Source organism: Corylus avellana, chromosome 1 (assembly GCF_965113065.1).
Source record: "Corylus avellana chromosome 1, dhCorAvel1.hap1.2, whole genome shotgun sequence".
In the NCBI taxonomy this organism is placed as follows: domain Eukaryota; kingdom Viridiplantae; phylum Streptophyta; class Magnoliopsida; order Fagales; family Betulaceae; genus Corylus; species Corylus avellana.
Window position 1 is genome coordinate 2536614 of NC_142490.1, and position 12927 is coordinate 2549540.

At 37.6% G+C, this 12927-nt stretch overlaps 2 protein-coding genes across 2 annotated transcripts; both read left to right on the forward strand.

The window, feature by feature from the left end:
* The first annotated feature begins 160 nt into the window (after positions 1-160).
* Positions 161-9206, forward strand: LOC132168847 (putative cytosolic oligopeptidase A). The gene is made up of 17 exons (XM_059579908.2): positions 161-591; positions 694-861; positions 1257-1380; positions 1897-1973; positions 2542-2685; positions 2808-3038; positions 3102-3192; positions 3445-3566; positions 3975-4082; positions 4201-4446; positions 5301-5446; positions 5890-6007; positions 7198-7357; positions 7465-7496; positions 7632-7697; positions 8544-8615; positions 8749-9206. The coding sequence occupies exons 1-17, from the start codon at positions 190-192 to the stop codon at positions 8833-8835; spliced, it is 2394 nt and encodes a 797-aa protein (XP_059435891.2). The 5' UTR covers positions 161-189; the 3' UTR covers positions 8836-9206.
* Positions 9207-10410: 1204 nt separating this feature from the next.
* On the forward strand, positions 10411-11362 carry BRK1 (BRICK1). Its single transcript, XM_059579909.2, has 2 exons — positions 10411-10815; positions 11077-11362. The coding sequence occupies exons 1-2, from the start codon at positions 10683-10685 to the stop codon at positions 11199-11201; spliced, it is 258 nt and encodes an 85-aa protein (XP_059435892.1). The 5' UTR covers positions 10411-10682; the 3' UTR covers positions 11202-11362.
* Positions 11363-12927: the final 1565 nt, after the last annotated feature.

Here is a 12927-nt window from a genome sequence, read left to right on the forward strand (position 1 = left end):
AAAGGCATCCCATAAAAATACGCCTCACATCACACTCATCTCAGCCGTGATTCTAAGTCTAACCCATCGATACCGTCCACGTGGAAAACCCACCAAAGTGGCCCCCATCAGACTTTACAATCCAACCGTGCGATATGATCTATTCCTAGACAGAAAACATGGGAAACAAAGAAAAAAAAAAAAGATAAAATGAAGATTATGATGATGGTGCCAAACAGGGTACTCGGAATCCTTCTTATAGCCAACGTGTTAATGGCTACGCGCATCTCTTTCACCTGCGCAATCCACCCACTCCTGAAGCGCGCTCCACGTTCCCTTTTATCTCCCAAGCAATTCCCCAAATCGTATCCCTGTCCCCTCTGGTCCTCTTCGTTCTCTTTCTGCCTCCACACGCTCCATAAGTCTACCTCTAGAGCCCCTTCACACTCTCGCTACCGCTCTACGCTCTCTGCTCCATCAATGGCGGCTGCTACTGCTGTGGACGAGGCCATCGAAGCCAACCCTCTTATGCGAGACTTTGACTTTCCACCCTTCGATGTCGTCGAAGCCAAACACGTTCGCCCCGGGATCCGTGCGCTCTTGAAGAACCTCGTATGTCGTGTTTTTTTTTTTTTGGTTGGGTTTTTAATCATTTTGTTGTGTTTTGGTGACTGGGCATTGAATTTTGTTTGGTTTTGATAATGGGTTTTGTAGGATGGTGATTTGGTGGAATTGGAGCGCGCGGTGGAGCCGTCATGGCCGAAGTTGGTGGAGCCACTGGAGAAGATTGTAGACCAGTTGACTGTTGCCTGGGGGATTGTTAATCATCTCAAGTCTGTCAAGGATTCTCCTGAGCTTCGTTCTGCCATCGAAGAAGTTCAGGTATCTATATTTTTGTCTATATTTATGCCTGCAGTGCCATTTTAGACGTAAAAAATTTGGATTTTTATTTCTTAATTTCAACTTCAAAATTATCATTAAAAGGCAGGGGTCAATTTTTCAAGATCAATTTCTCCTTCAGTTCGTGGGTGACTGCCCGAAATTTGTTACGTTCCTGTATTTTGAAAGGATCCAAAATTACATGATGTTGGTCTATTGACTTAATTCAGTATAGTATCCTTAGCTTTAGGGTGGCTGAGCCAGGAACTTGTTAGCACTCTTCACAGATTAAACACTTTGAACTTGATTGGATGTGTCTCAGGTCCATTAGTTTGTGCCTTCTTTTTCGCTGTTATACTCTTTAGTTAGTGCTCATGTGGGTTAATTGTGGTTTGCAGCCAGAGAAGGTTAAGTTTGAGTTGAGGCTGGGACAAAGTAAACCTATTTACAATGCGTTTAAAGCTATTCAAGAATCTCCTGATTGGTCATCACTGAGTGATGCTCGTAAACGTATTGTGGAATGTGAGTATCTCAAATATCTTATATCATCTTTAGCAGAGAGGGTTTCTGATTCTGTTCTCTTCATTTGTTGAATTTGTGCACATAATTTCTTTACTTTTTTTTTTTTCCTACTCTTCTTGGTTCTAATCTTATAAGGTTAGAGCACTTTACCTGGCCATAAAACAAAAAAAAAAAAAAAAAAAAAGCACTTCCTGCAGGAGTTTTTCTGTCAAGGGTGCTATGTGTCTTCAGTTTAGGTGAAATAGGATTGCTACTTGATTACATTTATCTGTAGTACATATCTTTACTTTATGTTCAGTTTAGCTGAAGTACACATCTACATTTGTTATTGTAAACTTGATTGCCACTACTTATGAATTTTTTTTAAGATGCTTTTATTTGGATAACCTAGTTTGCTGAAACTATATCATCTAGAATGTAATTGCTACCCTTAATTTAATTAATTAATTTTTACATGTTTTGGATTGGTCTTGCATTGTCTGATTCTCCACAATAACTTCTTTACTTTGCATGCAGCCCAGATAAAGGAAGCGATTCTTAATGGTGTTTCTCTTGAAGATGATAAAAGAGACCAATTTAACAAAATTCAGCAGGTATGCTTTAAGGCTATTTCTCCATTTAGTCAATTGTTGCATCAAGTGGTCAGTTTGCTTAGAATCTTATGCTATAGTACGCATAAATGCACATGATGCTGACTATTTCTCTCATCAAAAAATGAGGGTATGGTTATTGTCTCCAAACTGATGATGGGAAAGGGTCATAATGCCTGCTGAAGAATCTTGATTGTTTCTTTGATTTCTGCCTTTCTCGGAGCTTTGTTTTCCATTTACAATAAATTCATGTATCTGTTCTTGATAATGGGAGCTTTTACTTGAATAATGTAGGCCTTTGGCTACAATGATATGCTAATGTACGCCATGGCCTTTGTTGGGTATATAGCAGAATCTTTTATGTGTGCTCGTAACAAAGAATCTCTTATTTCTTTTTAAAAGATAATGCTTCTTCCTCCATCTATAATTTGGTAGCAATGGATGTCAAAATTGTTAACTTGGACCAAACAAGAGCGGTGATGATGATTCCTGTCATTTTAGTTTAGATTGTCACTTGGCTTGACCATTACTTCTTCTCACCTTGACTTCTTTTCATTGACTTCATTTGCAGGAATTGGAAAGAATATCTCAAAAATTTGAGGAGAATGTTTTGGATGCCACAAAGAAGTTTGAAAAATTAATTATGGATAAGAAAGAAATTGAAGGGTTGCCTGCTACTGCTCTTGGATTAGCAGCCCAAACTGCAGTGTCTAAGGTATTCTTTGTTGAAATCCATTTTATTTTGGTTATTTAATATCTTTTTTTTTTCCTCGGGCTTGCTGCAATCGGCATTTATCTGGTCTAGTATTACTCATGCATCTCTATCTATCTCACCAGGGTCATGAAAATGCTACTGCTGAGAATGGGCCTTGGATAATAACGTTGGATGCTCCAAGTTTTATGTCTGTTATGCAACATGCTCGAAACCGATCTTTGCGTGAGGAAGTCTACCGTGCTTATGTAACTCGAGCCTCGAGTGGAGATTTGGATAATGCAGCAATAATTGACCAGATTTTGAAGCTTAGGTCGGAAAAGGCTAAGCTTCTCAATTACAATAATTATGCTGAGGTATGTCCTATTATGTTTAACATTACTTTCCTATGGTAGACTTGCTGAAATATATTTTATCAGGTAAGCATGGCAACCAAAATGGCTACTGTTGAAAAAGCAGAAGAGCTGCTAGAAAAACTTCGCAGTGCTTCCTGGAATGCTGCGGTTCAAGGTAGTGCAGTGTATGCAGTTTCTTCATAGTTGTAAATGGATCACTTTTTGTAAAGTTACAATTTTAGTTATAGTGGTATTTTGATCTCAAAAGAAGATGCTTTTGTTTACCCAAGTTTTGTATGTTTTATATGTCTGTAATCTATTCTGAAAACAATGCCTAAATTTTCATTCTTAATGCGACTGTTTTTCTAAGAATACCTTTTTATGCTGGAAATGCCTGAGGCCTGGATTGTACACTTGATCCTTGTAGATATGGATGACGTAAAAAATTTCTCCAAGAATCAGGGTGCACTAGAAGCTGATGATTTGAACCATTGGGACATCAGCTTTTGGAGTGAGAGGCTTCGCGAGTCAAAGTTTGACATCAATGAGGTCAATCTCTATTCTGTGTGTGCACGATGTGTGCATGTGTCCGTATACTTGTGCATTTCTAATCCCATGTCTGTTTGAGATCAGTAGACAGTTCAGCTTCCACTTTCCAGACAGTTTGTTATATAATTGTCTCCTGTCTCTTTGATTTTGCTATTGTATCAGTCTCATTCTGAATGTAGATAAGGATATTTGTCTATGTTATGCCTGTCAACCATTTCTTAGAAATACTCTCTATAGTTGAAAAATTGTAGGTGTATTTTGTATATGTGCATATCTGTGTGTTTGTGTGTGTGTGTGTGTGTGTGTGTATGCACTTGAAGGAGTATTACTTTAAATGTTGCCCAATTCTAGCTAGCTTGTTACTTTGCTTGGAGAAACTTAAGTGTCTTCTGCTTTTATATTCTACAGGAAGAACTGCGTCCATTTTTCTCCTTGCCAAAGGTTATGGATGGCCTTTTTGACCTCGCAAAGACACTGTTTGGAATTGATATTAAGCCAGCTGATGGTCTAGCTCCGGTATTATATTGTAGTTCCTTCACGGTCCACTTTAAGTTGCTTCATCATGTTGTGCTTTGGTTTCTGTAACTTAGACCATTAGTTTCACATCCCTTTAATATATGGTTGTTATTGTTAGGTTTGGAACAAAGATGTTAGATTCTACTGTGTCAATTATTCCTCCAGTAGTCCTATTGCGTACTTCTATTTTGATCCATATTCTCGACCATCTGAGAAAAGGGGAGGTGCATGGATGGATGAGGTTGTTGGTCGAAGTCGTGTGTTGTCACGTGATGGTGCCTCTGCAAGGTTGCCTATTGCCCACATGGTGTGCAATCAATCACCACCAGTTGGGAACAAACCAAGCCTCATGACATTCCGTGAGGTAAACTCTGTTAAATTGGCTTTTAGCTTATTATCTATAATTTGTAGCTCCTAAGATGATACAGAATGGCACTAGAGGACTCAGCAGCCTGTTATGCTTGTGTTAAGTCAAAGTCAAGGGGGCGAGCCTAGAGAGTCTATTTGTCAGAATGTACGAAAATGTATAAATTTGATGTGTTTCACAGCTTTGTCCGGAGTTGTTTATTTTATGTCTATCTCAATATAGGAGTTATAAACTATGTCATTGTCATATGTTGTTTAATGGTGTTGCCTGCAGCTTCGTGTATATGCTGGCTTCAGAATGTGATGATTTAAAAGCAGTAATTTTTAAAGAACATGGTCCAGTTCAGTCTTATATCCAATGGCTGAATTGGAGTTGGTACATTTGAGTTTCTCGACCATTTAGTTAAGAATAAAGGGTTGGGTCCATTCATCTGGTTGATAGCTTGCTTAATTTATCTCAAATTTCTCAGAATGATATGACCAGATGGTTGGTTTAGAAAATCATTTAGCTTCTGATATAAAAGAAAAACATAAAACTTCTGTTTGGGCGAGGCCTAGACAAATACCTATATCTATGAGCAGTTCTGGGCTTGCCCGTAGTGCCATTACGGAATTCAAAGTGCAAACATGTCTTACCATTTTTGCCCTTCTTTCCATGATTTTGGCTTTGTATGTAGTATTTCAATGTAATACCACCGAGGATATGTCCCCATTTCCATGTAATTCACCGACTTTTAAGGCAATGATTATCCATGTAAAAAGAAGCGATCTTGGAAAATTCTGGTTAAATTCTTAGGGTTCTGCAGTTTTATTTATTATTTGTTGTCAGATTTGTTAATGGCCTTTTTGCAGGTTGAGACGGTCTTCCATGAATTTGGTCATGCACTTCAGCATATGCTGACCAAACAGGATGAGGGTCTAGTTTCTGGTATTAGGGGGATTGAGTGGGATGCCGTTGAATTACCTTCTCAGTTCATGGAAAACTGGTGTTACCATAGGTAATTATGTCTTCATAGATCCTTACTTTGGGACATCAAATTTTATGATCTTTCATCTGTGCCCAGTATAATGAGGGATCTCTGATCCATAGTGAAACAATTCCATTTCTATATCGTACTTAATTAAATTACCATGTTGCGTGTTATCTGTTAAGGGTACGTGACATGTACAATGCAGGTGCTTGGTTCTTACCCATAATGCATCTTTTCTTTTTGTTGGTTTTTTTTGGGGGTGGGGGGCGGTGTTGGACCTTACTGGGAATTGAAAATGATCTCATATTTTTGACCTTTTTCCCATATGGTGATAAATTTGAAGTACAAGAACCCAAATGGGGACCCCGTGTTTTTCTCTATTATACTAGTATTCATGTAACAATATACAGGTTACAAGCATTTTAATGCATTATAATTATCTCATCATTTATTTTTCGATGGATCTTTAGGGATACTTTGATGAGCATTGCAAAGCATTATGAAACTGGGGAGAGTCTCCCTGAAGAAGTATATTTGAAGCTTCTTGCAGCTAGGACTTTTCGTGCTGGCTCACTAAGTCTTCGTCAGGTCAGTGCATTTTGTTGGTGTTATTTTTTCCTTCCATGTTCTCTGTTTCCATTCATTTTTGGTATATTCTTTTGTGCCACCAGTGTGAATTTAGTATTGGGTTTTCATTTCAGTTCACATGCTGTGATAAGTGGCATACCACGTTCTAGTTCTGGTTCTGCATACTGAACCTATCTGAGCTTTCTGTAACTTAGGAAAGACCATGTTGTCATAACGTTAGCATACAAGTCTTGCAGAGGTGAGATGTGAGTAAATGTGGAATAAGAACCATTGAGAAAGAAGCTCGTTAAAGCCATTAGAAATCTTTAGAATGTGCTCTTACATGAAATTTGAGAGTATTGCTGCATAATATGCAAGCCTGGCCTTTTCATATGGAAGCGCAATGTCTATTAGCTCAACTGTCAAGCAAAAGTTTCCCGTTATCACTCCAATTAATCCATCTTTTTTATTTATTGGACTGGGTATTCCTAAACATAAAAGCTATAACATATGAGATTGGCAGAGGGTGATATTAACATTTATTCCACGTATATGTATATGTGATGAAAGATAACAGAATCCAAATAGTTATATATTTTGGTGTGCTTGGTGCGGTTTCAAGGTGCTCTGTCACCGTGGTCACCACCCCTTTTCTAAGTGTTCTTAACTTAACATGCAATTTTAAAGGACATATGATGAAGCATGGGGCTTGATTTGGCATTAGAAAAGGGTTGATCTCAGGTCATCAAGGGATTTTGGCTCTGATGCTGATAGAATCAATGGCAGGTAGATTAATGTAGTTGATAGCTAATAATGAATTCCTGTTGTTGATATATTGTCCCGTTATCAAAAAAATAATAATAATAGTTGTATCAGTGGAAACATTTAAGGTTGGACATGGAGTGTCATGTTAACATATCCTTGTGATTATTATTATGCTTCTTTTTTCCCAATACTTCTTTTCCCAAGGTTTTTTTTTTTTTTTTTACTTCAAAACAAAATTTATTCCTGTTTCTCTTGGTATGTCTTGATTTTATGTTTCATTTTTGTTTCCTCATGGAAGTTAGAATTATGAATCTTTGTTACTCTTTGCGTGATTTTATTTTAATGAGTGGCGCTTATGGTTCCAAGGGAACTAAACTAAAATCTTCATGATATTCATATAGATGACTGGCTTTCTAAGGACTTTGCATTTTATTGTAATTTTTCAGATAAGGTTTGCTAGTGTAGATTTGGAGCTGCATTCAAGGTACGTACCTGGTGGGTTGGAAACCATCTATGATGTTGATAGGAGGGTTTCTGAAAGGACGCAAGTGATCCCTCCGCTCCTAGAAGACAGGTTCCTTTGTGGTTTCAGCCATATATTTGCAGGTTTCCTCTCCCTGTCAGATTTACTGACTTTCTCAGCATCATTTCTACTTATTTAGCTGCAGCCTTACCTTGTGATATTTTTCCTTATAAAAAATTTTGTGATTCAGGTGGATATGCTGCTGGATACTACAGCTACAAGGTATGTTCTATTCCTGTAGTATACATAATTATCTCTCATACTGTGATTTGTTGGGATGCTCTTTACTGCTCGCCTGTTTTACCCTTTTTTCCTCCATTAGACTTTATTCTGAAAGCATATTTCTGCATTTGGCAGTGGGCTGAGGTGTTGTCAGCAGATGCATTCTCTGCATTTGAAGATGCTGGACTAGATGACAGCAATGTATGTCAAAAAATGCTGTCCAGAAGGACGGGCATTTTATATTCTTGCAACTTACCTTGATTTATCATTTCTTATACTTTCATTTATGCATATGGAATATAGTTTCTAAATTGGAGTACGTCTCCATATCTCACCTGATTGATCTCTATATTGGTAGTGTCATGTTTAACTAATGGTGCAGTGGGGCACCTTACTGAAGACTTGGTAAACATTGTCCATTGTTTTTCGGAATCTGCACAAATTGGTCATGGAATATGAAGTTCTGATAATTTGCTACAATTTAAGGGTGGTAGATTAGATCATAGCGAGGCCATGGTTTATGGGGGGAATCCACATAAGAGTCCGGGACAAACATGCCAAATTAAAGTTGGGTTATCAGCCTTCAAGTATGTATACAGTATATGGTGATGAATTAGAATTCTGGAGACTAAATACTTAAACAAAAAGCTTTTGAAGGCTTGTTAACATAAGCGTGACAATTCATGTTTGTGTATTGGGTTCAGGTCGTGTCGAGTCGAATCATAAATATAAGACTATATAGGTCTATCTTAACTCGATCTATTTAATTAAACATGTAGACTCCTTAATCATAACTTATTAATTTCGTGTTGTTTACTTATCAAAAAATTAAATGGGCCAGACCCATTAACTCTAATCCGCTAATTTTGTGCTAGATTTGCAAATTATGTCAAAAATTGTTGACCTTACTTGTTATGAAAAATTTAGTGCATTTGCCCTGGGTTCTTTCTCTTTTTAACAATTAACAGGCAGAGCTCCCTAACATTGTAAAGAAGTCTGCTTATTTTTACCACATTTTACATAAAGAGTGATTATGTCTTGCAACAGGCTGTGGTAGAAACAGGGCACAAGTTCCGAGAGACCATCCTTGCTCTTGGAGGTGGCAAGCCACCGCTAGAGGTTAGAATATATATAACCTTTTGTTTTCTTCATTAATTGCAACATAATTTAATAACCAACCATTCTAGTTGAATGTACATTTAAAAACATGTCTTTATCTAATGGCGATAACATAGAACTTTGTTGCATCCAGGTATTTGTGGAATTCCGTGGGCGCCAACCTTCACCAGAGCCACTGCTGAGGCACAATGGACTATTACAGGTCCCAGCCTCTGCATAACATTCATCACATCATAAAGGATATGCAGGCCTGTTTACTTCTGGGCTGGCTAATCAAGTCAATCTTACTTCTCCAACCCTAATGGAAAAAGAGCCCAGAATAAGATTTGAAGCAAACATTTCTCAGTTGGGGTGACCTTGATTGTAAAAGCACATGCAAGTAATTTTATGCAATAAATGCCAAAAAATGAATTGCCTATTCAGATCTCTTGGTTAAAGGTCATGGTCATGGGTTTTTTTCTGGGGGGGTGCATTTTGGGGAATATTTCTTATTATTTATGTGGCCCCATGGTCAGTTTTTTTGTATTTGCTCAAAAAGTGCAACATGACATAATATTAAATTGATGAATGTTGAGTGGAGGTCTATTTTCTTATATGGAGAAATATGTAAAATGGAATAAATATTATGGATTGCATTAATATGACTAATGTATTAAGATCCTCTAAATTGTGGCAAAAAATTTAAGATATAAACTAATTTCTTTTCAATCAAATAATTTATATTTTGTCATGTTTAGCATATTTTAAACTATCTTATTGTTTTTAATTTATTACGTCTCAATAAGGTGATAAAATTTGAATCATTGAATTTAAATGAATGAAATGATACTTAAGATCTAAAGATATCTATCAAGAAAATGATACACAGGTCAAATCAAACCCAATAAAATGGATCCATGTCTACAAAAATGCCACTTTAACTTAAAACATGGCAATTAAAAAAAAAGAAAAAAAAAAAAAAAAAAAGAAGAAAAAAGAAAGGGGGTGGGGAAGGGAGGTGGGTGGGTAGCTTACTAATGAAAGAGGAAACTCACTCACACCCTATGTGCGGTGTTGGGTGGGTTGTGACCTACTTTCTTCACCAATTGAATTATGGGGTGGTCGGGGCCGTCGGGCGACCTTATCCCCTCCTTCGTTGGTAGGGTGAGATAATCCATATCTTTCACCAATGAAGAACAACGTGATAAGGCGATTTCACCTCCCTTTATTAGTGGTTTGAGCGACTCACTTACCTATGGAGAGCGTGGATAACTTCGCCTCGCCAATAGCAACGTGGATGGGTCGGGTGACCCACCCACACCCTCTGTGGCTTGATAGGTGGCCGCTCCTCAACGTGGATGTATGAGGCGACCTATCATGTCCCTTTTGCCAACAACAGTGTGACTGGATGGGATAACGGGGGGTTAACCTCCATTCCTCTTTTGCTTTTTTCTTTTTTTAAGAAATTATTATTATTTATTATTTTTCTTTTGTCTTGTTTTTGTATGTGCTTTATTATTATTATTTTTTTTTCTACTTGTTAAGTTGAGGTGATATTTCTATATACATTGAGCTATTTTATAAGGTTCGACGTGGCCTTATGAATAGAGAATTATTTAATAACCGAAAATATCTTAAAAGAGATGTAACTTTAATTATTAAATCAATATTTGCAATTAAAAAAAAAACTAATTTTAAATATCACGTCATTCTAATTATATAATATTCATATATTACTCAATTAAAAAAAAAAAAAAGCTTGAAACATAGCAGTCATAATTAACAGTCTCACTACAGTTACTGGTAGTTGGGGAGGCCCAGCCCTGGAAAATTTGGAGTTAATTATGAGTCCTTGGCATGCTTGCCTTTGAAGATCTTTAGAGGAAAAGCAAGTCAAACTAACAACCCAACCGCAGAAACATACATATATCTACCATCCCACGTATTCTCTTGCTTGTATATTTGCATTTTTCTCCTTAGAAATTGAAACCCATTCACTTTCCTCTGCTAGATCTCGGACCCATTAGCCAATACCATAGCAGCAACTCTCTCCGTGCGCCTCTCAAGGAGAAGAAGAGCCAAAAACGAATGGCAAGGGCTGGAGGGATCACAAACGCGGTTAACGTCGGGATAGCGGTGCAAGCGGATTGGGAGAACCGAGAGTTCATCTCTCACATTTCCCTCAATGTTCGCCGCCTCTTCGATTTCCTTGTCCAATTCGGTACCCATTTCTGTTGTCTCCCTCTACCTTTCCTTAGTCGTAATAGCTCCTAGTAAAATGCTTTCTTTTCTTTCTTTGCTACTCAATTTGCTGAATTGGGTGTGATTTACTTGCATCAATATATGGGAATTATAACCCCATCACCATGTAATGAATGCCCACAACCCATTTTGTAACTTTTACTCTAACCAAAGTTTCAGTTTTTGGGTGGATTCGTGGTGTTGTACAATTTTCACTTAGTATGCTTCTTTGTTGTTTCAGAGGCTACAACGAAGAGCAAATTGGCATCATTAAATGAGAAGCTTGACACGCTCGAGCGGCGTCTAGAACTCCTTGAAGTCCAAGTGGGTACTGCCACAGCCAACCCGTCTCTTTTCGCCACATGATGTTTGGAACACGTTGTTGTTGTTGCAATACGGCTTCTCTGTAAGCATAATCTTGTTTGTGTTGTGAACGTGGATAGATTTCTTACTTTGTGTCACTGTTTGAAACTAAAGTATTCGGCTGTTTTCGTGGTTATATAACATGATCCGTGGTTGAGGTAGTAGGAATTTTGTGCCTGTGATCTAGCTGCTTTGTGCATATATATATATATAGACTTTGAATAGAGTATATTATATGTTTAGGATCTTCAATTCATTTTTAGAATCTGTCAGTGGTGCAAATTTATCCTGAGATCACTAACATGTGGATAAATGTTGATAGCAAAATAGATTGATATGTAAGTCAAGTCGTTAAGGCATTGTACCTCTGAGTTCTAATTCGACTAACACCTCCTCCCCTTATAAGAATAGGATGGAAGGTGAGATTGCAGGTTCGAAATCTAATGGTTCGTTTGTAACTTATCCATAAACGAAAAAAAGAAAAAAGAGAAAAGGAAATATACTGTTGCAGTTATCAACCATGCTCTTATTTGTCATGAAACTTGCTTTTCTACCGATTGCTTTTTCACAAGTTATTCATTATATGCCTGGTTCTTCTGGTATTTGCACAATTAGGAATGGTAATAAGTGGCAGTTGGCATTCCTTTTGGTATTGCCAATTTATTCTCTCTTCTTGTCTGTAAGTAGTGTCACCTTGTCTAGGGCTGTGCAACGGTTCTGTCAGAGTCGGAAACAACTTTTCTGCTTTCTGCTTACACCAGAGTCAGAAGAGTTGGAAAACCTCTAATGAAAAAGTTTTCCGCCCTGCCTCTGAAATGTTGGAAGCAGAGTTGGGCAGAAGTGTTAGAAACCATCTATCCAGTGAGCAATTCTACACACTCCTTAACGTGGTAATGAAAATCACCATTGTATCCAAAATTCGATAGTGATTTTCACTACCACATCAAGGAATGTGCACTTGGGAGTTTAGGAGTGCGAGTCTGTGTAGTATTTCTCTTTTCGAAAATGAAGATATGTTCTTTGTTCTTTGTCTTTGAAGACAAAGATTTCTTAGTTGAAAACAATGAACTCTTCATTCGACGAAGACTTTTGGAACCTACAAAGGTGAGGGGTGATCTAACAAGAATGGTTGGTACAACAAACATCCATCTCCGCTCATACATATTTCAAACATCTCATATATGGAGTTAGGTAAAATTTCATGTAAGATTTTATGACGCTACAAAAAATAAAAAATTCAATTATTTTTACAATTTACATAGTGGTGGAGAATGGAGATGGCGAGGGGTGAATGACAATGGAGATTCCAAGATGGAGAAGGAGATGTTGAAGGGTGTTGGCTAATGAGAATAGAAGATTCAAAAGACTAGAGATTGAGTGAAGGGGCTGCGAGTGCGGGATAGGGTTTCGTCTGATGAGAATGGCAGGAATATATATCCCCACCAAATTGAAGCCGTTTTATTCTTATAAAATATATGATTTCAAAGCTTATGTACAAAACGACGCCATTTTGTAATTTTTTTAAATCAAATTTAATAGTTAGGTCGGGTCATAATTAATCAGAATCTTTTACAATTTCCAACTCCCAATCCCCAACTCCCAACCTGACTTTTGTTGGAAATGGGTAAAGGCTTCCAACTTCAGGCCGGACTCTAGTCCGAAGCCACCCACCCGGGTTGGAGGAAGTCGAGGGTATGGTTTTTTGCACGCCCCTAATCTTGTCATCTAA